The sequence below is a fragment of the Muntiacus reevesi genome, chromosome 4 (assembly GCF_963930625.1).
Source record: "Muntiacus reevesi chromosome 4, mMunRee1.1, whole genome shotgun sequence".
Taxonomy (NCBI): Eukaryota; Metazoa; Chordata; class Mammalia; order Artiodactyla; family Cervidae; genus Muntiacus; species Muntiacus reevesi.
Genome location: NC_089252.1, coordinates 144725455 through 144751759, shown reverse-complemented (window position 1 = coordinate 144751759; position 26305 = coordinate 144725455). Strand labels below are relative to the sequence as shown.

At 44.7% G+C, this 26305-nt stretch overlaps 2 protein-coding genes across 3 annotated transcripts in view; both read right to left on the bottom strand.

Annotated features, from left to right (window-relative positions):
- BIN2 (bridging integrator 2) overlaps positions 1–7510 on the bottom strand; it is a 36418-nt gene extending 28908 nt beyond the window's left edge. For both annotated transcript variants that reach the window (XM_065932106.1, XM_065932107.1), the window contains exons 1-2: positions 7351–7510; positions 397–477 (exon numbers count right to left, since the gene is read on the bottom strand). In XM_065932106.1, the coding sequence (XP_065788178.1) occupies positions 397–477; positions 7351–7431 (162 nt within the window). In that variant the 5' untranslated portion in view covers positions 7432–7510. The remainder of the gene's footprint in view (positions 1–396; positions 478–7350) is intronic.
- A 3546-nt stretch (positions 7511–11056) lies between these two features.
- CELA1 (chymotrypsin like elastase 1) lies at positions 11057–23842 on the bottom strand. Its single transcript, XM_065935060.1, has 8 exons — positions 23803–23842; positions 23114–23196; positions 22054–22154; positions 21029–21154; positions 19722–19858; positions 18376–18521; positions 11958–12107; positions 11057–11199 (listed from the first exon to the last, which is right to left on the bottom strand). Exons 1-8 carry the CDS (start codon positions 23840–23842, stop codon positions 11182–11184), a joined length of 801 nt encoding a protein of 266 aa, XP_065791132.1. The 3' UTR covers positions 11057–11181.
- Between the last annotated feature and the right edge of the window lie 2463 nt (positions 23843–26305).

The window sequence follows — 26305 nt, the reverse complement described above, 5'->3', positions numbered from 1 at the left end:
GAGGCAACAAGACACAGGGCCACTGCGATGAGAAGATGCTAGGGTAGAAGAGAGGCAGCCTGAGGAAAAGAATATGCCAGAAACTGAAGTGGAAGGCACTTGTTTTGATTTTTGTCCAAGGACCTGGTGATATCACTATACCCTGGGAGAATCACCATGAGAAAAAAACACTCTCAGTCCCCTATGAATGAGGGTGAGGAGGAACAGGAAAGGTGATTTTCTGTGGTTCCCAGGGGAAGAATAAGCTGCAGGTAGGTCACCCTGTGGCCCTGACTCCTGGGGCTAGATGGGTTAGAAGGAATGCTTGCTGATCTGCAGAACCTGCTGTTGTTCCGCCACTCATCCCTCACATCTTCTTTCTTCCTCTAAGCTTCCCTTTCCCACCCTCCAGATTACCTGTTGTTGGTGGAAGTTACTGGCACTTTGTTCAAACCGTTCATCTTTGGTCTCCACAGTTTTCCCCAACTTCTGCAGTACCTGAGAATATAAATCAGAGAGGTCCACACTGTTATAGTCAAGTCTCTCTTATCTGTTGGCCTCATTTGACCCTGGCTTCTCTCAGAGTCTCAGATTCAACTAAAGGGATGTACATATATTAGCCCAACAGAATTAGAAATACAGCATGTTGCTGAAAAGTCAATTATGTTTTATGGTTCTTCTCAATTTGGGGTATTCAGCAATGTGCTAGAGTATATATAAAGCTCAGAATAAATAAGGTATGAAATTGTTATTTAGCATGGTTTTCTGTGGGGATGGGGGAAGAGTATTATATTGAAATAAGGATTAATTAGAAGAATACAAAATGTGCATGGCTAAAAACACAAGTTTTGAAGACTTTTTTTTCACATGAGACACCCTCTTCTGGCCATAGCAGCAGATTCCTTTAGATAGATGAAGTCAGAGAGGTGGGTAGGAGACTCTTTTCTCTGAAGGCCCTTGTAGGAAAACTGAGAAGCTCTGATATTATGCATTTGAAACTCAGCTAGAAGTGAATGCTATCGATAGCTACCTCCTCTCCCCTGGGACCCAGAGAACCATCATAGTGGTCTCAGTGCTGATGCAAAGGACACAGAAATGAGAAAGATACAGTTTCTCTTCTCCTAGAGGACACTCCCTTATAACAAGTAAGAAAGCCCTGACTCTTCTACCTGTAACCCCCAGTTTGGAAAGAGGCACTACCATCCCCCAGGCCCAAGTCAGAATCAGGAGTTTCCCTCAACTATTCCTTCATGGAATCCCTCACCATGTCCACCTCTGGAAACCATCCCGTGTTTTCTAGTCTCACTGTCATGGCTTTAGTCCACAGCCTCATTGGTTTTTTTTTGGCCTGTGCTAATAGACCTATCTTGTTGCTGCTTAAAACCTTCTAATGATTCTCCATTCATCTGCTCAACAAATTTTTTAGTTAAATGTCCATTATATATCTACAAGTTATAGTTGTAACTCTAGCATATGTATGGGTCTCTAGGATCTGACCCTTCATTAAGCCTCAGCTTTCACTATTCCTTTTTTCTACAGGTCTCTCTCTTACTCATGCTTTTAGTTTTCTAATCAGCTGTACTGTTGCTTGTTGTAGATGCTATTCCCTCTTTCTGGAATGTTCTTTCTTTTCTTATCGTCAGGCAACTATCTAAAATGACCAAATTCATACTCTATATTCTTTGTGACACTTAATTGTATCTATTGCATCTCATTAATCAAGCTAAATCAGTCTGTCCTAAGCACTTACAACTTCTGCACCTGTATACACTTCTATTACTGTTGTTCTTTTTTTGGTCACACTGTGTGGCTTGTGGGATCTTAGTTCCCCAACCAGGGATCGAACCCAAGCTCCTTTCAGTGGAACCATGGAGTCTTAACTTGCCAGGTGATTTGCAGAACCTGCTGTTGTTCTACCATTCAGCCCTCATGCCTTCTTTCTTTCTCCAAGCTTCCCTTTCCCACCCTCCAGATTACCTGTTGTTGATGGAAGTTATTGGTACTCTATTCAAACCGTTCATCTTTGGTTGCCTGTTTTCCCTGGATCACCAAGGAATTCCTCTCTTTTATTTGCATTTATCTTTGTCTCTTTCTAAACTATGAGCTCCTTGAGGATTGGACACTTGCCTTACTTATCTATATTTCTCAGCATCCAGCAAATAGATACTTAATACTTATAACAGGAAGGAGAGCGAGATTGATACGGGGGGGGACCTAAAGGTTGGGCCTTGAATTTAAGATTTTGCTAGACTGGAATAAAGTAAAAAGGGTGAGGGTAGAAAGAAGATTTCAGGCAAAGACAACATCAGCAAAGTCACAGAAGTGTGCAAAGTCACAGCAGTTTTCATGAGATGGTTCAGCATGACTGGTTTAGAGTGTGTTACAGTGAGTGATGTGTAAGGAAACTAGAAAGGGAGATTGGAGTCTCATTGTGAAGTACTCTGAATCATATGAAGGAGTGCCCAGGTCTTGGGGGTGAGGCCAGCTCTATGCAGACTCTGACTCAGGTGTCTCCATTCTTAATCCTGAGGTTCTGGAGCTTTTGCTATGGCAGTTAAGCTCAAGGTCTCTGGAGCCAAACTGATATATGCCTATATCTTGGCTTTTCTACTTACTGGCCATAAGCCTTTGGGTAAATCACTTAAACTCTAGAGCCTCCGTTTGTAGAACTCCCTTTCCTCCATTAAGATAATGCTATCTCCTCGAATTGTTGGGAGAGTTAAATGATATTATACACATAAATTGCTTTCACAGTGGTGCCCTATGGTGAATAGTTAATACAAATCCACTATCATCGTGCTGAGTTCCACTCTATTCCCTATAAATACCTGTCTTTACTTCCTTTTCAGGGCAGCCATCTGTGTTAGTGTCTCTATTCTGCCTCACTTTAACACAGGGCCCTGGGTGTGCAGAGTCACTCATCTTCCCCAGCTCCACCCTCTCCCCTCAACCAAACACTGTCCTCTACCAGAAAGTTGCAAAACCACCTTGCTTAGTGGTAATCGCAGCTCTCACTTCCTTCCTGCCACCCCTCCCTTCCTCTGCCTGGAGCTCGGTTCTTGGGGGTGGGGGTGGGGAGCTGAAAGGAGAGAGGAGTCGATTCAGTCTAGAGTCAATGTGACACCTGGGAGCAGACCAATATCCCCAAACCTCAAAGGGCTCAAGGCAAAAAAGCTTGGAGGGTGTGGGAGTGTGTTTGTTGAAGGAATACGCCCACCTTCAATTCTGAAATTGAAAAGATGAGTATGATCGCAGTGAAAACATAACCCAGTGTCTTGGAGCCAAAGGATTCGTTGCCTTAAGCAATAGGGCCGTGTCTAAGGGCACTTAAACTACGCTGTAGATGTTCCTCCTCAACTTGAGTTCCTTGAGAAAGGATGATGTATGGGTGCTCCAAAAATGTTTGTTGAAAGAATTAATAATTTTACCTTTGGATCACTTACTAATGAAAGCCTATATAATGCTAATCCCTAAAGTCCTGCACTGAGAATTCTGCCCCAATTTGCCTGGCCTAGCAGCTGAGAAGTTGGAATACAGATATTTAAAGAGAAAAGAGCAGGGATAAGAAAAAAAGTAAATGTGGCAAAATGTTAACCCTTGGTGAAATAGGTGAAGAATATTGCAATTTTCATTCACCTATTTTACCTTTTACATAAGTTGAGTTACAAGTATAAAGTTTAAAAAAAAAAAAAGCCACTGCAGACATGTTTGGTAGCTGTAGTTCCTCACTATGACCCCTCCCTATAATCATTTATTATATTTTAGTTAATTCTGTCAATTGGAGTAATTTGAAGAGGACTTGGATATTAGATATTATGGAATCCTTATTGTCAAGATATATTCTAAAGGAGGCTCTCCTTTATCCCCTCATATATTTTCCAACTTTTTCTCCCACCAATCCCTGAGCTCCAGCTCAGCGGCATTTCTCCCTAGTTTGCCTAAAAGGACTTCCAGATTCTAGCTTTGCTCATGTTGGCAATCCTCAGCTGGAATGCTCTCTCACCACTTGCCTGAGGAACTATTAATCAGACATAATTCCTATCTCAAATTCAGCCTTCACTACAAAACCCTGCTCTGTTCTCAAGTCTTCTGAATTCCCATGGATTTCTCTCAGGTCACTTATTTTACTTAAAAACAAAAACAAAAACAAAAACAAACCTAGATTGTAAGCTTCTAGCAGGCAAGAATGCCTCTTAACTCAACCCATCTCTAAGTTCCAGAGATGAGTTATCCAGCCCATATCTTGGACAAAGGGATTTTTCTGTAAATATTGCTGACTGAACCCTCACAAGTTGACTGAAAGTTAACAGAGAAAAAGACCAACAGAGGAGTGGTAAACAGTGAATGCCCTTTCTTGGGGGGAGATCTGAGAGGCTTGCCACAGAGAAATCACAAACAGATGGTGAAAGCATTCGTGTGAAATGTGAAGATGTAGCATACTGTAAAAACACAACAAAGCCAGACTCATCTTGAATCTGAGAAGGAACTGGGAAATAAAACAAGATGATGCTTCATCTCCACTGGTTTAACAGTCACCAGACCTTCACTCCCAGCTTTACTCTGCAAGAAGATCAGCAGGAAGTGGGGAGACACAGATGTTAGAGCGGTTTTTCAGGAACCTTATTGAAAGCAGGCTGAGATTGGGATCCTAAGGCAGGACACCTGAGTTTCAGTGATAATTCTGCCACTTGCCAATCTCTTTTGAGCCTTATTTCCTCATTTCTAAATTTGGGATACTAACACAAAGCTTAAAGCGTTGAAAAGATGAAGTGAGATCATATCACGAGAATGTGGGCTCCATAAAGGGAGAGATCATGTCCTTCTTATATTCCTGTGCTTTGTCTATAGCAGGCACTTGATATTTGACACATTAGTTGTTACATATTACAGTCACCCACGTATTGTAAAATTGCAGTGTGCCAGGGAATCCTTTCTTTTGACTGTAAATTTCTCCATCTTTATTTTGCCTTCAATAACTTCCCAAGACTGAAAAACTCTGACAGACTGAGCTGAACTCTTTCTCCTAACCCAGGTCATTTCCATCCTATCCAGACAACACCCACTGCCTCTAGGGTACAAGCTGTACTGCTTGAAGTTCAATGTCTGCTTGCCTTTGTGTCTAAGTCTGGGTTCAGAGTATCTCCGTGTTTTCTGCAACAGCCTGGGACTTTCTCGGGGCAGATTCAAGTTTGTTCCTCTCTCTGCCTTCTAGGGGCTCAGACTAAGAAGCACAGGGTGTATCTGGATAGTTGGGAAGTATTTGACTCTGAGGTTCAAGAAACCCTTTCCCCTTCTCACTTCAGTGTCCTTACCAAATTGAGTCTCCAAATCACTGAACATCAACTGCATTTTACAGATGCAGAATCTGAAGCCTAGAGCAGAGCTGTTATTTACCTGAGGCTTCAAGTTCATGCTTTTAAAAAAGAGAGAGAGAAAAATCTTAAAGCAAGAGCATAGTGATGGGGCTTCCTAGGTGGCACTAGTGGTAAAGAACCCACCTGCCAACGCAGGAGATGTAAGAGATGCGAGTTCGATCCCTGGGTCAGGAAGACCTGCTGGAGGAGGGCATGGCAACCCACTCCAGTATTCTTGCCTGGAGAATCCCAGACAGAGGAGTCTGGCAGGTTACGTCCATAGGGTCGCAAAGACATGACTAAAGTAGCTTAGCACGCATGCATGCATAGTGTTGATAGGTTGGATGATGATAGAAGGTGAGAGAGTGAGGTAAAACATAACTATTGTCCACAAATTTTTGGCCTTTGGCGATTTCTTTTTGTTTTTCCAACCCATAGAGTAACCAGCCTTCTCTTCTCTAGTACCTCCTTTTCCTCCACAATGACTTCTAACTAGACCTTTCCATAGGCTTTGTAACCTTTGGAGAGATCGAAACTACGATCAAGGTGAAGTTAGGTTAAGGTGAAGTAACAAAATCTAGCCACACAAAAATCTTTCCCTTTTCCTCTGCTCCTTCACATGACCCAGCTTCCTCAGACAAAGACAGGGGAAACACACACACACACACACACACACACACACACACACACACACACATATTCCCCCTACCCTTCCATTGTGAGCCTCTTAAAGACTAAATCTATATTCCATCAATTCTCCATTAATAATCCCACTTTGGAGAGCTGGTTGCCTTTAATCCTTCCCAGCACCCAAGCTAGTGCTCTGCTTTTAGAAGATGATACAAATATTTAAATTCTTAAGCATATGGTGTTCACTCAAATGCTTCTAAGACCATGAAGCCTTAGAAAACCAAGATTCTCACTTAGGTCCTGGTTATCTCTCTCTCTCCCATTCTCCTTTTAGCCTATTTATTTCTCCTTACTATCTTACCTACCAGGGTGTCGATGGGTGGAGAGCAGGGATTCAGATTAGAAGCAAAGAAAATACTCTGGACACATAGAAACAAAAATGCCAGTGAAATGTGTGGAGAAATGGTCACACCATCCAGGTAAGTGGGCAAGGTACAGATAGACAGACAGTCTACCTCGATGGAGCCGTGCTATGCTTAATCACTCAGTCTCGGTCCTGTCCGACTCTTTGCCACCCCATGGACTGCAGCCCTCCAGGCTCCTCTGTCCATGGGAATGTTCCAGGCAAGAATATTGGAGTGGGTTGCCATGCCCTCCCTCCAGGGGATCTTCCCAACCCAGGGATTCAACCCAGGTCTCCCGCATAGCAGGGGGATTCTTTACCATCTGAGCCACCAGGGAAGCCCCATGGAGCAGGACCACCCAAAGCTAATTTAGGACACAGTGCAAAAAGAGGTGCTCCTAGGCCACCCTGAACCAAGTAGTCGCCAACACCAAATGGAGGCACAGGAAGCAGATATGAGTTTCTGCTTACATCAGCTAAAACAATAGCCTGCAGCCAGGCTGGGTCAGGCATGGAGAGAATCTGTCAGAATTACTCTAGTCCTGGTGGACTCCAGGTCTCAGCTAATGGGTGGTACTCGCTGCCAGCCCAGCTGGTGAGTGCTGTCTTATGTGGGAAATGACCCTCTTTGAACCTCCAGTTTCATCATCTGTGAAAAATACCACTCTCGCTGGGAGGCGAGGACAAAATCTGCTACAGAGCTGTCACCAACGCTTAGTTCCTTTCTTTTCCCTTTTCTGGGTCAGCTTGGGCGTTGTTTAGGTTCCAAGAGAGACAGACAGTGGGAATTGTCTCTCAGCTTCCCCCATCCCTGTCCGAGACTGGGCGAGGCTCTCTGCCTTCTCTCAAATCTGCCTGTTTTCATGGGAACCGCTGCCCGCCTTTCCCGAGGTCAGCCTCTGCGTCCAGCCCAGGTCTTCTGCCCGAGCACCCCGCACACCCTGTGGCCGCGTCGGGCCTCGGCCTCAGCTCCCAGCCGCCTACCTTCTCTTGGGCCCTGCTGAACTTCTTCTGCACCTGCTTGGCGAAAAGGCCGGCAGCGCCGCCCGCCCGGCCCTCAGCCATCCTGCCGGCTCCCCCGGGGGCGGCCTGCCCTGGCCCGGCGCCCTGTGGTTTTCTCCAGGCCCCCAGAGAAGGAAGTGCGGTTCCCGTCATGCCTCGCATCCGGCCAGGCGGGCCTCGAGCAGCTCACCCCGCCCCGTTGTCACCTGGGAAGCACCCTGGACCGCCTGAGGCCCCGGGCCGGGCGGGACGCAGCCCGAGACCTGCGCGACACAGGCCCAGGGTGGCGGCCTAGCCCAGCTGGCCGCTCCCCGGCGCCCTCCCCGGAGGCCCACGGCTGTTCGGCCCCGGACATGGCCCAGGGCATGGGCGAGGGGCCCGCGGGCACTTGTGGGGCTCAAGTTGGGGTTGGTTCCGTTCCCAGGAGGCCGGAGACGCAGGCCTGCCTTCAGGCGGCGCTTCCTCCAGGCCAGCTTCAAACCCTCTACCCGTGAAGTGGAGGAACACAAGCCGCGAAGAGTTTTCAAATCTGGGCCAAGACTCAATGTTCCCTGAGAGCTAACCAGCTGTAACGATCAGCAGGGGAAAATAACGGGAACAGGAGGGAAGAAAATTTTGTGATTTCCACTCAGTGAGAGTGTTGAATGGGGTGTTTATGGATAGGTGTGCAGGAGCAACGTACTCCAGTATTCTTGCCTGGGAAATCCCATGGATGGAGGAGCCTGGTGGGATATGGTTCGTGGAGAGGCAGAGACAGGACTTAGTGACTATACAACAACTGGATGACCAAGTAAAATGGATTTTCTGCTTCAGGGTGCAGTTTTTAAAGATGAAGCCCTCTACTGGAGAGGTTGGCTCTGTCAACTGGGGGAAAAAAAAGCACAATCTAAAAGTTGAGAATTATGTTTTATTTAGCAGACAAAACTGAGGACTTAAGCCTGGGATGCAGCCTCTCAGCTCTGAGAAACTGCTCAGAAGAGGTAAGGGAAGAGCCAATAGGTAATCATCAAAAGATTATGGTTAATTGAAAACCAAGTATCTCAAGGAATTTGGCACTTTTCTATTTAGGGGAAGATGCAAGAGTCTGGGCTCACTGAAATCATTCCTTGGATATGTACCTCAACTATCTGGGGCCAGTATCCTGCACTTTCTCATCCTGAGTCTCCTCAGGGTACAACACTGAGGGGTGGCTGCAGAGGCTGATGGCCTGAGGGCCAGCATCCTATCTCTCTCCTGAGCTCTCTCAGTGCTCACCATGGGGAGGATGGGGCTGTAATGTGATGACTTGATGGCTGCAACATCCTTTGTTTACTGATATGTCAGGCAACATTTTTTCACTCATGACTCTAAACCTAAACTGGGAGGAGGGGTAAGTTGAGCAAAGAGGACAGGACTCCAAATCTTGAGACTTGAAAGAGAGGAGCAGCTAAGTTAGAAGTAGAAATGAAGATGCTTAGAAAAGGAGAGGACCTTATAGAAAAAAGGCCAAAGAGTTGGATATAGCAGCCTGTGCTGGGCATGGGGAGCAAATTTTTCTAGCTGGAGGAATTAGTATAGTATACTAGATGGAGGCAGAAAATACACTGTGTAAGTTGGGATGGGACTGCTGAGATTATAACAGTTGCTTCTCTAGGTAGAAAGTTTCCAAATGGAAGTTGCTTCCTGACCTGATTGAGAAGATAGCTGGAAATTAGGACACTAGGTTTGGAGGAACTATTTACTCAAGGATTTTGCAAGTAAAATTCCTCAAAAGGAGGAAATGAAGTCAAGATAAACTTCCTAAGGACTGGAGAAGGAAGCTGAACGCCTGAAACAAAATCAGAAGGCCTTCTCTGCTATCATTTTCCAGATCACTCCCCCAAACAGCCATATTGCACTCAGAATCAACCATGTAACAGGTATTGCTGGGTGTTGGGAAGCCAAGAATGAATTTTTAAAAAGTGATTCTTGACTTAAAAATGCTTAAAGTCCGGAAGTGGAGATAGGTTGTTAATCAGATGATTTTAGAGATGGGTACAAAAATTTGGGGTAATAGGTCATTAGGATTTATTCTGTTATAATGCTAGCTGTGGGGATGATCTAGAAGGGGCAAAGTGAAAAAACAAAAGGACTTGATGTTGGATGGGAAGACGTGGGGGGAAGTGGGAGGACAATGGTGCTGTGGGAGCACTGAGAGAGATGGTAATCACCATAGATGTGTCAATAGCAGAAGGAGGCCAATACCTGGGTCATTCTCTGGAATTCACAGCATCCTCAGCAATGCAGCCCAGCCACTGCCTCCTAAAAAAGCTTCTTCAGTGCCAATCCCTTGGGAACTGAAATTGATAGTCACCAAATCATGTAGTATTAGAGCAGGAAAAATCTTTGGAATGTAACTAGGTTGGGAATCTGAGTAACAGAAAGGGTGACTTGTCCAGGGTTATCCAGCTCCTCTGGCGGGCTACAGTGCATAGGGTCGCACAGAGTCGGAAACAACTGAAGTGACTTGGCACAAGCACATACACCGTTTGTCAGTAGTAGAACAGCGATGGGAATACAGGTGTCCTGTCAAGCCCAGCTTCTTTTTTTAAAAAGAAAAAATTTATTTAAGTAGTTGATTTATCTGACTGCACAAGGTCTTAGTTGTGGCATGCAGGATCTTTTAGTTACTGTGAACTCTTTTTTTTTTCTTTTTTGTGTGAACTCTTAATAGTGGTATCTGGGATCTAGTTCCCTGACCAGAGATTGAACCCAGGCCTCCTGCAATGGGGGTACAACATCTTAGCCACCAGACCACCAGGGAAATCCCTTGCCCAGCTTCTTTTGCTGTACACACTGTTCTAGAAGCCTCTGCTGACAAAGTAGCCTATAAATTGTGAGACCGGTCTTAGACAGTTTCTTCTAATGTAATGTTAACTCTCCAGATCCCTCTTGTCTGATCCTCAGCAGTTGCTATGAAAAACTGTTTCTCATCCCCTTAGCTTTCTCCTTTCAGTTCCCTCTTTGCTTTATCATAGGCCACTCTTAACCAACTGAGCCCTGGCCAGGAAAGGGAAGATTCATCAGCTTCCCAGTTCTGTGTTTTTTATAGAACCCCGGATCCAGTTGCCTATTTTAGTCCAACCTTGAAGTGCTGACTCATACTTAGCTTGAGGCCCCATATTATTTCCCCCTCAATCCTTTCCTTTCTTTGTTCCACATCTTCTTTTCTCATTTTCTCAATTCTTTCCTCTCTATCTCCTTTCTAATTTTTCACTTTCACTGTCTGCTGGCATCTAACCTACCACATAATCTTATACTCCTCTCTCTAATGTATCCCACAGTTGCATGACTCAGAACTTTGGGGTGAGCACTGTTCTAGGCACTGAAGGGAGAACCAAAAGAAGGATGAGCCCCCAATCTACCTGGGAGAGTCAGGGCACATTTTGTTATTCTGGAACATTTTTAAAGCCCTCTGTGCCTCTGAATATAGCAAATATGCGTGGGAAGAGGGGCAGACAGGCAGATTAACAGATGGGTAGATCCTAACATAATCCAAAAAGGATAATGTAAGGCCACTTTCACTTGGGCTTAGTTTGTGAACTGACAGATATGGCAGCAAATGGAAGAACCACCCCAGAAATCTGGTGAAATCCAACTCAGGCCCTATAACTGCCTTTCCTCAGAAAACTTAATTACAAATAAAAAGACACAGGGTGATATGTGTATTTGATTTTATTTGCTTTTCCGCATCTGGCTCAATAGTGTCTTAGAATGGTTTTTTCCTTGATGGCCTCAAGTTCTGCTGTCAATCCCAGAATCATCTTGGGAAGGCCTCTGGACTCAGGAAAATGTTCAGTTGCTGGCAATGGCCTGAAGGAAAAACCGGTTATATCCAGTCAGCAACTTCTGCTCACTTCCTTTCTTTTTTCTTCAGGGCTCCTACTTGAGTATGGCCCTGTACTGGGTTTATGGGGAGTTGTGAGGGTGGGAGGCAGGAAGCAGTTCTTAACTGGGCTAGGACAATTCAGTGCTACAGGCACATACTCAGAACTCAGTGGCAGACCTTGAACTGGTTTTAAGTCAAGGTTCATACTGCAAGACTGCAGAATGTGTTTGAAGGTTGGAGGGCACAGGTGGGATGGTGTGAGGCTCTACCACCAGGTCAGTGTAGATACATTCTTACTAGCCCTCAAGCATTGTTTAAGATGGTAAAACCTCTTGCCAAAGGGTAGAGCAAATTCTCATGATGCCCTTAGAAAGAACTGGTAGGGGAGAATGTTAGTGCCTCTTCCCTTGCCTGGAGTGTGCAGGCCTTTCTGAAGCCATTTTCCCCTTGGCCTTGACTTGGACAGCCCTGATAGGCACCTGGTTCAGGTCTGCTATTGCCACCACCTTACTCTTAAGTAGTAAACAATATGATGAAGCCTGCTTAGTAGGTATGGGAAGAGGAACTCAGGATGGCAACACTATCAGGGGAAAGTTCACTAGAGGGGAAGGGAAAGAGGTAAATAAATATTTGAAGGTGATGAGGAAGATGATGGCTTCTCCTGCCCGACTTTTGCTCCCTACCCCAGTCAATGCGTGAATCTCCAGGTGACTATTTCATTCCATCATTTGAGAGGACTCACATTATTTATCCAAGAGATGTAAGCAGAGACCCGGGTGAAGACTGTGGGCTTCTTGGCGACATTACAGCCCAGGCTGGATACAAAGCTGGTCACACCGTGGACAGCATACTCGCCATTCACCAAGCAGTGAAGGGGGCCCCCAGAATCACCCTGTGGGGAAGAGAAGCAGAGTCCTAAAACTCCAGATCTTTGGATCTTTGGGCCTTTGTTTATGCTTACACCCTACCCACCCACATCTCTGTTTATAAATCCTGTATGGTATAAAAGCTCCAATTGAAATCCCTACTTCCTTCGCATCCCCACTTTCTAAACAATTATAGTACTTCTTCCTTTCTTTTGCAGCACATTTGTCATGTTCTGCCTTGTGTTTTGGTTTCATAATTTGTTTCTAACTCCCACGCTTATCTGTGAGCTTCTTGAGACAGGAACTACATCTTGCTGATATTTCCACTCTACAATGCTAGCATAGAACTTTCAATGTCTTAAGCTCAATAGCTGTTACTGACTTAAATTGAACCTACGGTGGGGGAAATAGGGTGTTTTAATGATTTATCTACCCTCAGCATTCAGACCAATGGGTCTAATTAGACAGTATTTGGATAACAGGGTAGGTAGTCAAAACATGTTAAACTAAACTGAGGTAAAGAGAAGAGAAAGTAATGTAATGGATAGTGGTTACGTGCTTGGGCTTAGAATCAAAAGAATCTGAGTTTACAGATTATGACCTTGATACTCTTTTGCTTACTCAGTTCCCAGATGTCAGTTCTGTGATTCCAGACATAAAATTGGAAGCTATTTCACTGAAGAATCTGACGGGCACAAGAGGGAAGACTTTGAGGTACTATCATTAGAAGCCCTCCAACAAAACGGCCTAGCCAGATCGCCTGACAAAGCGGTTCCCTATAGATGAACCCCACCTACGGCTCAGAGGGACCTGTCAGCTTGCCACTGTCCTACTCTGAAATAAGAGCAGATGGTCAAGGATGACCAGACATCTGAAGAAAGTGTTAGTCGCTCAGTCGTGTCTGACTCTTTGCGACCCCATGGACTGTAGCCCTCCAGGCTCCTCTGTTCATGAGATTCTCCAGGCAAGAATACTGGAGTGGGTTGCCATTTCCTTCTCCAGGGGATCTTCTCGACCCAAGCATCAAACCCGGGTCTCCTGCATTGCAGGCAGACTCTTTACCATCTGAGTCACCAGGGAAGAAAACCTCAGTATAAAAATAAAGATCCTGAGTGAAGTAAGTCAGACACAGAAAGAGAAATATCATATGATATCACTTACATGTGGAATCTAAAACAGAAGTAGAGTCACAGATATAGAAAACAAACCTATGATTATCAGGGGAGAGAGAAATGGGCGGGGAGGAAAAAATAGGGAGATAGGGATTGATGTATATACAGTACTATATGTAAAATAGGTCACTAATAAGAACCTACTGTACAGCACAGGGAACTTCTACTCAATATTCTGTAATGGCCTATGTGGGAAAAGAATGAAAAAAAAAAGAATACATGCATATGTATAACTGATTCTACTTTGTGTATACCTGAAACTCACATGACATTGTAAATTACCTATATCCAATAAAATTTTTTTAAAAAATTAAAAAAATAAAGATTAAAATAAAGAGAAACAAATAAACCAAAAATGAAGACAACCAAGATTATGCAGGGAGAAGACTATAAACAATAAAACTATATTAGTATTATATCCATGATAAAAGAAGAGCAAACTATTAGAGCATTCAGAAAACAAAAAGCCTTTGGAAACATGAATGTGATAGTATAAATGAAATATTAGGCTAGGAGATAAAGTAGACAAACTATATAGAGAGAAAATAAGAAAATAGAACCAGTTTAGGTGGTGGATTGTGAGTAACAGGAATTCTAGAAACAAAAAATGAAAATGGAGGGGAGGAAATCATCAATAAATAAACATTTTCAGAACCAAAGGTCTGGAGTTTCCAGTATGAAAAAACTCGCTAAGTATCCCTCAAAATGAATGCAAATAGACCCATACCAAGACACAGAACACTAAGGTCAAGAGAAGATAAAATAGGTCAGTTATAAATTAGTGAAGAGTTTAAGGCTGAACTGGTGATGAGTTGAGTATGTGCTTGGTTGTTGTTCATTCAATTAAGTCTTATCCAACTCTTTGTGACCCCATGGACTGCAGCATGTCACACTTCCCTGTCCTTCACTATCTCCCAGAGTTTGCTCAAACTCATGTCAACTGAGTTGGTGATGCCATCCAACCATCTCATCCACTGTCATCTCCTTCTCCTTCTGCCCTCAATCTTTCCCAGCATCAGGGTCTTTTCCATCGAGTCTGCTCTTCTCATTAGGTGGCCAAAGTATGGGAGTTTCAGCTTCAGTTCTTCCAATGAATATTCAGGGTTGATTTCCTTTAGGACTGACTGGTTTGATCTCCTTGCTGTCCAAGGGACTCTCAAGTCTTCTCCAGGACCACAGTTCGAAAGCATCATTTCTTTGGCACTCAGCTTTCCTTATTGTCCAACTTTCACATCTGTACATGACTATGGAAAAAGCCACAGTTTTGACTATATGGACCTCTGTCAGCAAAGTAATGCCTCTGCTTCTTAATATGCTGTCTAGGTTTGTCATAGCTTTTTTTCCAAGAAGCAAGTGTCTTTTGATTTCATGGCTGCTGTCATCATCTGCAGTGATTTTTAAGCACAAGAAAATAAAATCTGCCAGTTTCCATTTTTTCCCCATCTATTTGCCATGAGTATATATTATGCAAATTTTAAAAGACAATTATTAACTCCAGGGAAAACAAAATTATTCAGGGAATAGCATTTTACATAATTATAATAAATGCTAAACGTTAGTTTAACAGAAATTATTTAGGGAGGTTGGGGTGGGGATCAGAAAAATTCATGCTTGAGGGGCAAGTATAAATATGTAAAGGAAGAGAAGTTCCATATCTTGCATAATGCCTGAAGTGAAAAAATTAAGTAGCAATATAAGTACATGCTTTTAGAGAGCTGGAGGTAGACATAAAAGAAATCAACTCAAGAATTAAAAGCAGTCCCCTCTAGGGAGGGAGAACTCGAGGTGGTAGAAGAAACACAATGACTGTTCTTTCCCACTATCAAGCCTCAGAGTTTTATTTGCCACCTTAAACAAAGTAATCATTCAATGAAAATTAAAACTTAAGAAAAGAAGAACTAGGGAAAGAGACCAAAAGTTCAAATTGGGGCTAATTTTTTTTTTTTTTAAAGGAAGTAGCTATACTCCACCCTAACTATATTTGGGAAAAAAAGATGGTCATTCTTTTTATAAAAAGAAAGATATATATTCCTTTAGGTTATTGTACTCAATACAAAACAGTTTAAATATCTTCCACTTAAATTCTAATAGGAATTTGAGAGTATTTCTAAACTAGAGGAATGGAAGGTAATTGAATTGTGTACCGTATTACTGTCTTATGCTAATTGACCTGAAAAGAAACAAAAGCTCTGTAGTGAAGAAGGATATGGCTCAGGATTTTAGGGCAGAAGAAAGAGCTGGGAGACAGCTCAGTGGGAGTGGGTGGATTGAGGTGAGAGGCGTTTAATGAATCCCCTCTGAGGAGACTGGCTGGGGACACAGAAATCTGAAAGCCCCCAAACCAAGACACAATATTTGGGAAATTCCAGTGGGAAGAGACTGTGGAGACACAATGGCCTCAGAGAATATCTGATTTGCAGTGTCAGCCAGAAGAAAGAACTCTAGTTTTTCAGAGTTCAAGACTTTGAGAGAGAGCAGGGGAAAGTGAATTAAACTCAGAAAGGTTAAACCTTAAGAGGTTATAGGCGAGGTTGGCTGGTGAGGACTTGGAAGAATTTGACTTATGTGTTTGTCTTCATTTATTTATTCATTTGACTGCACTGGGTCTTAGTTGTGACATGTGGAATCTAGTTCTCTGACCAAGGATCGAACCCAGAGCTCCCTGTATTCAGAGCGCTGAGCCTTAGCCACTAAACCACCAGGGAAGTCCCGCATCATTGTTGTTGGTTTTTTTTTTGCCCTAACTTGCAGGTAGCGTTCCAAGGATACAGGACTTTTAGATGTGGACAAAAAAATGTTGCCTGCTTTGTCAGTAAACAAAGTGTTGCCTGCTATTCTGGGAAACAGTGAATGTTGCCCACTATCAAGCCACCTGCCTCTGAAGCTGCTCTCCACATCCTGAAGGGATTTCAGGATGGAGAAAAATGAGACTGACCCTAGATAGTTACAAATGACTATCAAAGGGCTGATTTCTGTGAGCCCAGGCTCTTGCATCTTCCCATACAGAGAAAAGCACTTGAAACCATTCACTTGAGATGTTTGTTTCTTGTTATAAGCAGTAATCTTTGATGGGTGACTCTTTGTGGTTTTTTTTTTTTTTTCCCAGCAAAAATTCTAACATCCCATGGTTCCTCTCTTACCTCTTTGAAACTGTTCCTCTGAGCTGTCTGAGAGGGTGTCTTCCAGTCCTCAGTAAGTTCATTGAATAGAACAAAACTCTTAACTTTTAGGTTGTGTGGTTTGGGGTTTTTTTTTCAGCTGACCCTGGGGAAGTCCTGGGAAAACTGGGATGAGTTGGTCACTTTACTTTCACAGTACTAAGTGCTCATAAAAAAAAAAAACCTTTAATTTTTGATTCTGCTATTTCAGCCAGCCTACCAGTCTCCTTCTGACTTCTCTTCCTCCTCCACCTAGCTTAAAGCTTGCATTTGATCTGCAATACTGTCTTTATGTTTCAATAATGCATGAAAACCCAGCCCTGAACTAATCCATTCCCTACAAGTAGATCTTTGAATGGAGTGAATCATTTACCCATATGATTATTGCATGGTCTCTAACCTCAGCCTATCAGCAACATCATGGAGGCCAGTCTTTCTCCATTCATCTTAATTAATCCAAATCGGTACGACCTTTTTATCCCTTCATTTTCTGCATTTAATTTGACTCCTAGTTCATGAGTAAGTAGAAGCAATTACAGAACACCCACCAACTTTGAGCTACTCAGCCTGTACATCCTTTCATGTCCACGCATGTTTCTGTGTCCCTCTTCTGTTCAAAGCCAGCTCCACCTGCGTTCTTGGTTCATCGCTTCCTTCTCCTCTGGGATCTGGCTGTGCGGTGCTATGCTTAGTCGCTCAGTCATGTCTGATTCTTTCCATGGACTGTAGCCTGCTGCTCTAGTTGTAGGGAATGCCTTACAATTCTCTGTGTGTTCTAGGTTCTTAGCCCGTGTCGTTCTTCATGTTCTCTCTCTCTCTGAATATTTTTTCCTCTTCTTTCTTGCTTGGCTTTCTGTTTAACCTTCGTGACTCACTACGAACACTAGCTTCTCAGGGAAGGCAGGTCTTTTCTGACACCAGCAGGTAGAGAGGGGAGGACCTGTTTTTTGGATTCCTGTATCACCTTAGGCAAGTCTTTATTATAACACTTAGCCACGATGTAGATATTCTGTCCTATGTCTGCTCCTTCCATTCCTCCATTAGACTGTGTTTTATGTTCATCTTTGTATCTTTTGTATTTTTGATACAAAGATGAATCAAACACAGTGCCTAGCATTTAGCAGATAATCAAGAAATTTTATTGGGCTGCATTACCAATTCTATAAGATGGTGTATTGCTGATTGATCTCGTGTAAATAGAAGATGATTTATACATATACATAATTTTATAATAGTTTATATATATACTATTATAAAGCTATTTAGTATACTTTCCCCTGCTGTATTCACCTGTATATATATTGCTATCAATACTACTGGGTCAAAAGGGTGGTGGTAGAGGAGCTATAAGAAAAATTAGGGTCGGGACTTCCCTGGTTGTCCAGTGGCTAAGACTCTGTGCTCCCAATGTAGGGGGCCTGGGTTTGATCCCTGGTCAGGGAACTAGATCCCACATACTGCAACTGGGAGTTCACATGCCACAACTAGAGATCCCAGACAGAAGAGCTCACGTGTTACAACTGAGACCTGGGTCAGTCAAATAAATAAAAAGAATATTAAAAAAAAAGAAAAATTGGAGTTGATGGGAGGGAAGCTACCTTATACACAGTTACAACCACCACTCCAGGCCTAGCCCTACTGCAGCCATTAAACATCTAAGGCACAAATAACTTCTAAAGAACACTCACATATACTAACACAAATGTTAGGCCACACACAAACTTTTGAGGTGGGGGCATCAGGCAGGCAAGATGAATTTTAAGTTTCCTTTCAACTTTGAAATTCCTTGAATACAGACTTACCAGCACAGAATAATTCTCATCCAGACACTAGACTAGAAAGTTGAGTCTGTATATAAGGGTGGGAGTAGGTGAGGAATAGGAGGTGGGGAAAAGGTAGGGGGTGAGAGGCAGAGAAGAGAGGGAGCTGGGGTGAGACTTCTGACACTCTGAGCCTGTGTTCACCTGGCATCCAGCACGAACTCCGTCTCCTCCAGCGCACACCATGGTGTTCTTCACGGTGGAGCCCCAGTAGGAGGAGCTGGAGCAGGTGGCGTAGTCCACGGAGGGGAGGTAAGCCTGCTGCAGGGTCTGGGCCAGCTGCCCATTGGCTGAACATCACACACAACTTTAGAGGTCAGCTCCCGATGCTGTGCAGGGAAAACCTCCCACACCTGACCAAGCTTCCCCAAGTTCTGATGAAAGCTGAAGTCAGGGGAAGCTCCTTTTCTCTGCCATGTCATAGATTGTCCTCTTGTTTCTCTTTAGATGAAAGGTACAGGCACCTTCCTTGACTGGTATTCCCAGATTCCAAACCACTAACTCATGACTACTTTAGTTAAGTAACTAGAATGATCTTATTTGTTAATAACTTACCTATCTGCCCTGCTTCTTCCTTACACCATAAAACCATGGAGTAGAACTGGATCTGGCAGCCTTCTTTCCATTTCTTAAGAACTTAGTGCAGTTTTCCTTTATCTGATTTTTTTTTTTTTTTTGATACTTACAACAACCCTTTCATGTTATATTCAGATCAAGAAATTGAACCACAATGACATTAAGTGAACCGAGAGCAGAGCTGGATTAGAAGCATGTCTGTCTCAGCCCCAGGTTTTCCCAATAGCCTGCTGCTCACAGCAAGACCTCTCCTCTCCTGCAGAGTTCAGATCCTGCCCAGTGGCTCTCAGCCTTCTGCACCAGGCCTGCTGTCTCTACCCTTGCTAACCATCTCTGCTCATAGCCTCTCCCACCTTTCCATGTCATCCAGTGACTTTCCCTTCCAGTAATCCTCCCATGATTGACCAGAAGAGGGCTGAGGCCTCTTCTGCCTTGACTTCATTGGACCTGCAACCTCCCCTGGCTCATTCACTCAAACCCACAGCCTGGTGATGTGTCTATGGAGGTAGCATGATGCTGTAGTGACCACCAAAGTGGGAGCCAAGATACCTGTGTTCTGGCCCCAGCTAACCAGGTACTAACTAGTCACTAACTAGTCATGTGATCTTGATCAAGGTCTTTACTTTCTTTGGGCCTCAGTTTCCTCATATATAAAATGAGAGGCTAGTGAAAAATACTCTCTGAGATAAGGCCTTATTTCTTTTGTTGCTAAGAATCTGTGAATCTCTGAATTGACTGTTCCATGACTTGTTCTTAGGTTGATTTCACACACCAGTTATTTTATTTCTGGTGGTTCCTCTGGTTCCTGGCCTCCGGCTCTGAACACTTAGGACCGCAAAACAAGGGCTGCAGAAGCTCAGCTGCCTAACCAGTATCCATGTGGGGGATGGATGGTGCCCGTACAGGCGACTTACTCTTAGTCCTGCCCCAGCCTGTGATGTAGCAGGGCGTGTTGTTAGCCAGGATGGTTCCCGACTGTGGCAGAACACCCAGCTTGACATAGCTGTTGAGGGTAGCGCTCTGGGCCAGGCGCAGCACGGCGATGTCGTAACTGCGGGTGGAAAGGAGACTGCTCGCTCGCGCGACCGGAAGTGCCTTCAGCTCAGCATAGGGACAGGCCCTCCCTAAGCCTTGTATCCCCACAGGATCTGAAACCAGTGACTTCGAAGAAGGAGGGGACTCAACAAGCTTCAAACTTGAGGAATTGCGCATTTGGAGTCTAGGATATTCTATGTGTAATAGCAGCCCCTGCTGGTGAGGTCTTGGCATGGTCACTAGGTCTGATTTGCAGTCCCGGGGAGTGAAGCTTAGAAAGGAGTGGAGGGCTGTGATCTTGGTAGCGGAGAAGAGTTCTCAAATAAGAAAGACATAAATGCTCTGCAGGTATACCCCAGTTACTGGAGCCCATCCCCACTCCCACACTCTATAGACTGGCCACCCTTTTAACTACTTCTTTTCCAGAAGTTTACAGATCAGTCTTGCAGAAGTTTTCTTACTGTAAGATTCATTTTAGGAAATCTGTTTTTGCTAATGGTGGTGGTATAGTGGCTAAGTCGTGTCTGACTCTCATGACCCCATGGACTGTAGCCTGTCAGACTCCTCTGTCCATGGGATTCTCCAGGCAAGAATACTGGAGTGGGTTGCCATTTCCTCCTCCAGGGGATCTTCCTGACCCAGGGATGGAACCCAGGTCTCCTGCATTGCAGGTGGAGTTTTTACCAACTGAGTTACAAGGAAAGCCCTTTGCTAATGGAGTCTGTGCCATAAAATGAATAATAAATAACAACAGAAACAGGAACATTAAACTCCGCAGAGAAGGAGCTTCAGGGGATCCAATGATGCAGACCAGTCCAGATCGAACAAATCCCAAAGACCTTCAAATGTTCTCAAGCCCTAGTGTGTGCTCACTCGTGTCTGACTCTTTGCAACCCCATAAACGGTAGCCCGTCAGACTCCTCTGTCCATGGAATTTTTCAGGCAAGAATACTGAAGTGGGTTGCCATTTCCTCTTCCAGGGGATCTTGCTGACCCAGGTATGGAACCCAGGTCTCCTGTGTCTCCTGTATTGCAGGCAGATTCTTTACCACTTGAGCCATTGGGGAAGCCCCCAACATCTTAATTCTCAAAGTCCTCCTGGATGAATATGAAGGAAGCCCAGACCCTGTGGCTGGGCAGCTAGCCCTCCACCTCCCAGCCCCGGGCCAGCCCCACCTTGCCCTACCCTGCGGCCACGTTATTGCTGTTCCAGGATGGGTGCACCACGATCTTCTGCACGCTTATGTACTGCTCGGTGCCATCGTCCTGGCTCAGGTTGTGGTCTCCCAGCACCACACGGAAGGTCATTTGGCTGAAGGGAGAGAGGGAACCCCTGAGTGATCCTTCTCTTTCTCCTCTCAGAGAAAAGTTGGGAAGGCATCTTCCATCTCATTTTTAGGACAGGAACTCATCTTTTCTGGCCCAAGCAGAGGGAATATGGAAAACACTGGCAGATGAAAAAGTAACCAGCCCTCTCATCCCCAATTTGCTAACTTGTGGAAGTGACAAAAACTACCATCAACTTCATTTCCCCAATATACTAAGTTAAACATCAGAGGCTGAATATCTCATAACTTGGGAGAAGTGTGGTGGGCATAAATGAAAGAATGTCTCTCAGACCACAGAGGGATGTTGAGAGGTATATAAACTTCTAGACCAAGAGTTCTTAAAACATGGCCCCTGGACCGGCAGCATCAGTAGAACCTGGGAACTTGCTAGAAACGCCGATTATCAGGACTCAGCCTGGAGTTCTCTATCAGAAACTCTACTGGGTGGGGCCCAGCAATCTGTGCCTTGTAGGTGATTCTGATACATGCTCAAATTTAAGAACCATTGCTCAAGATAAATATGAAAAAATGGTTACCGGTCAGGCATTGACTAGGTACTTAAATATTTATCTACTTAATCCTCACAATAATTCTACAAAGTAGGTATTATTAGCCCATTTTGGAGATAAGAGAGTGAGCGCTTAGGGAGTTAAGTAAGCCGTCCACGTTCACATAGCTAGAAGAAGGGTGGATTTGAATGTGAACTTGTCTGATGCCAGGCTTTGAAAAGTACATAGTTTGTACTTTTCATCTTACTACCTCCCTGCAGGCCCCCAAACCCCTTCTTAAGTCTTGTCCTGAGTGGTCCAGGATACATATTCCTCTAGAAGGACCAGATTCTTCCCCTCCCAGGGCCTCAGAAAAGCTGGTTTGTTTTTCTCACCTATCCACACAGTGAGCAGCTGTCATCACCCAGTTCTGTTTGATGAGGGTGCCTCCACAGGTGTGATACCAAGAACTTCCAGATTTGTACTGGAGGGAAATCTAGATGGGGAGAGAAGAAAAGAGGGGTAGGCTGGTGTTTTTAAAAAAACTTTGTCCCAGACCAAGGTCTCCTTAAATTCCTGCCGTCCCTCAAAACACCCGCCAACTATCTGGGCTAAACATACAGTGCATTTAGCATCGTTACACTAGGTTGTTGCAAAGGGCCAAGAACCCAGGTCCTTCTACCTCCATTGCCTCTTGGGAAGGAAATGTAGCCATGGAATTGCTCTGTCACCTAATTCACAAGCCGAGGTCCCCAGAACTCCCCTCCAGTGTTTTCAAGTTACACCCTGGCCCTTCATTCAGCGGATGTTTAGAAACACCACTGGAGCGTTCATTTTCTTCAGTTCACGCCTCCTCCTTCAGTGGCTCTCATCACACAATAACTCTACTCCTGAAAATGGAGGCGCAAACTTTTGTAAATTGGGTTTAATTCAGAATTAGTTGCAGTGATTCCTCTCAAAGTATGGCTATTCACCAGTCAATTTGCCAGTTTTCCACAATTAGAATTGCTTGCATCAAAGCCTAGCTGCCTTATTTTGAAAGTGGAAACTCTTTAAATAGCCACATGAACAAGGTGCTCTATTTGGGGGCAGGGTGTGTCCAAACGTGTGACACACACTGCATGGATAGGGCTGTGTGTGTGTGTGTGTGTGTGTGAAGGTGCGTTGCATCTGTGTGAGCCTGGCATACAATCTTGCTAGTGTGGTCAAAGTGGTATCGCTGGGAGTATACATGAGGTTTGTGTTTGGGTGTGTGCCTGGGAAAGTGAGTGTGGTTGGTGTTTTTGCATTTAGAGAAAAACTCCTAAGCCTGGTCCCATTTGTCAACATTTAGAATCTAAGCAGTTGGAGAACTTCCTTTCGATAAGGATATGCACAAATATACATAACAATGTATATCTGGGCACAAACAACTCTTATTTCCTCGGCAGTCTGGGGCTGTGAAGGAACACCCACCTGAGAGGGCCAAGAATTCTTCGAGACCGCAGTCCCTCCAACTACCCTGGCGTTGGTTTCTGGAAAGTCCTGGGTGCTGTGTCCTTTGTGGAGCAGAAGAAAAGTGAGTGATGACTAAGCATGGGGTCAGCTCAGGGTGGGAGGGCGGATGGCGGTTGTGCTTTGTCTGCAAACTCACAGTTCCTCCCTAGCAAATGAGGGGCCCAGCTGTGAGTTCTCTGGGTCCCTTTTGAAAGCAGGGAAGTCCAAGTGCCTTCTGCTTCCCCTACGTGTCCCCAGAACTCTGACCCATTTCACACAGCGGACAGGACCCAGTGGTCTCAGCCTCACTCAGGGCCTCTACCCTTCACCTCACCCCCACCTGCCCGCACACAGAGCGTTAGCTGGATTCCCCAGGGAGCAGGGACAGCAGTACACACGCCCCGAGGCACCTGCTGAGGATGTCTTCCTGTCTTCGGGGATGATGGGGAAGCCTGGGGCCTGGAAGAGGCTCCTCTCTGCTTCAGGAACCTGTCAGCCAGGGGTTCCTGACCTTTTCTATCACGAGCTCCAGGAGAGTAAAGTTTTTGCTAGACACACAGGCAGAGTCTCCTGCCTGCCCCAGGATAAGACCTGGGCTCAGTGAAAGCTTTCGGACCCTCCTGCTCTATCTCCCTCCCTACAGATCTCCGGCCAGATGACCCACTTACCATAAAGGACGAGGGAGGCGAACACCAGCAGGCGCAGCATGTTGCCAGCGAGTAGACCACTGCCCCCTTGCCATGAGCCAAGCCCTCTTTATACTCCTCTTATCAGCAGCTTTGCTGACCTTCTTCCTGCCAGCTGGCAGGGCTGTGGGTGAAAGGCAGGGGAAATCACAGGTGACATGGAAACATAAATGAAAAGGTTTCTTTTCAGGTAAACTAATTTATCTGTGATCAAAGACAGAACAAGGCCAGGGCTGAATTAATCATCTGCTTTCAGTTGAAAAGCATCCAACAAACTCTTTACCAGAAATAAGATGGAGAGACAGGACTGGCTTTTCCTTTGGGGTGCTCCCCTCCTAACCTGTCACTGCCTGACTGCCTGCAGGGGCACCGTGAGTGCAGAGACCCACTCTGTGCACCGGGAGGTGGAGGGAGGGTCAGCAGAAAGAAGGAAGAGACAGCAGCATCTCCTGCCCAAGAGGGAGATGGGTCATTCCCCCGGGACGCAGACAGAGGCATAAATGCAGGGAGACAAAAGCAGAGTAGATGCAGTGGAGAGAATTATTATTTTTTAAGAACGATGTAAATTTCCAAATGTTTATTTATTATTCTTTTTTTTTTTTAAAGGTGTGATTGTGGTGGTGATGCTATCAAATTGCTAATGGTATTTAGTTTCCATTGGGTGTATTTTACTTTATGCATTTATTTTTCTCTTTGGCTGCCCCTTGGCATATGGAACTTCCTCAACCAGGGATGGAATCTGTGCCTGCTCCAGTGGAGCAAGGCGTCTTAACCACTGGACCACCAGGGAAGTTCCGTGGAGAGACTTCTGATGGAGGATGGTATTAGGAAGCAGGTTAGGGGAGACTCATATGGAGAGCAGATGAAAGAGCTCTCAGAGAAGGAGAGTATGGGGTGGGTGAGAAGACAGAGACTTCAGGATAGGAAGCTAGTCTTCTGGCTATGAGGGTGGAGGGCAGGGGAGTGCTCCGAAACAGAGCAGGTGTGTCCTGCAGATGAGAGGCTCTGCCCATCAGAGTCAGGAGAGGAAGAAGGAGGGAGGTGTAGAGTGCCTGGTGGTGGGTGGCAAACTCTGGATTGGGAGGTCCCTGAGTGAGCATTGTGGGTGGAGCTGTGATTTAGGCAGCGAGAAGCCAGGAATGGTGCCACAATGATGTGGCACAGAGGAAGCCACAATAGTGTGATCACTCACCTAGAGCCAGACATCCTGGAATGTGAAGTCAGGTGGGCCTTAGGAAGCATCAGTAGGAACAAAGCTAGTGGAGGTGATGGAATTCCAGTTGAGCTATTTCAAACTCTAAAAGGTGATGCTGTGAAAGTGCTGCACTCAATATACCAGCAAATTTGGAAAACTCAGCAGTGGCCATAGGACTGGAAAAGGTCAGTTTTCATTTCAATCCCAAAGAACAGCAATGCCAAAGAATGCTCAAACTACTGCACAACTGCACTCATCTCACACACAAGGAAAGTAATGCTCAAAATTCTCCAAGCCAGGCTTCATGAACTGTGAACTTCCAGATGTTCAAGCTGGATTTAGAAAAAGCAGAGGAACCAGAGATCAAATTGCCAACATCTGTTGGATCATCGAAAAAGCAAGAGAGTTCCAGAAAAACATCTACTTCTGCTTTATTGGCTATGCCAAGCCTTTGACTGTGTGGATCACAACAAACTGTGGCAAATTCATCAAGAGATGGGAATACCAGACCACCTTACCTGCCTCCCGAGAAATCTGTATGCAGGTCAGGAAGCAACAGTTAGAACCGGACATGGAACAACAGACTGGTTCCAAATCGGGAAAGGAGTACGTGAAGACTGTATATTGTCACCCTGCTTATTTAACTTATGCAGAGTCTATCATGCAAAATGCCAGGCTGGATGAAGCACAAGCTGGAATCAAGATTGCTGGGAGAAATATCAATAACCTCAGATATGCAGATAACACCGCCCTTATGGCAGAAATTGAAGAACTAAAGAGTCTCTTGATGAACGTGAAAAAGGAGAGTGAAAAAGTTGGCTTAAAGCTCAACATTCAGAAAACTAAGATCATGGCATCCGGTCCCATCACTTTATGGCAGATAGATGGAGAAACAATGGAAACAGTGACAGACTATTTTTTGGAGGCTCCAAAATCACTGCAGCCATGAAATTAAAAGACACTTGCTCCTTGAAAGAAAAGCTATGACAAACCTAGACAGCATATTCAAAAGCAGAGACATTACTTTGCCAACAAAGGTCTATCTAGTCAAAGCTATGGTTTTTCCAGTAGTCATGTATGGATGTGAGAATTGGACTGTAAAGAAAGCTGAGTGCTGAAGAATTGATGCTTTTGAACTGTGGTGTTGTGAGAAGACTCTTCAGAGTCCCTTGGACTGCAAGGAGATCCAATCAGTCCATCCTAAAGGAAATCAGTCCTGAATATTCATTGGAAGGACTGATGCTGAAGCTGAAACTCCAATACTTTGGCCACCTGATGAGAAGTAACTCA

What these genes read in the sequence shown, in the direction of transcription:
- CELA1 (XM_065935060.1), bottom strand. Translation starts at nt 23,842, where the DNA reads ATGCTGCGCCTGCTGGTGTTCGCCTCCCTCGTCCTTTATG. An exon ending in AGAATTCTTGGCCCTCTCAG is followed by an intron (nt 22,155 to 23,113) that starts GTGGGTGTTCCT and finishes CTCCCCATCTAG; the next exon opens with ATTTCCCTCCAGTACAAATC. An exon ending in AGCAATAACGTGGCCGCAGG is followed by an intron (nt 19,859 to 21,028) that starts GTAGGGCAAGGT and finishes TTCCACCCGCAG; the next exon opens with TTACGACATCGCCGTGCTGC.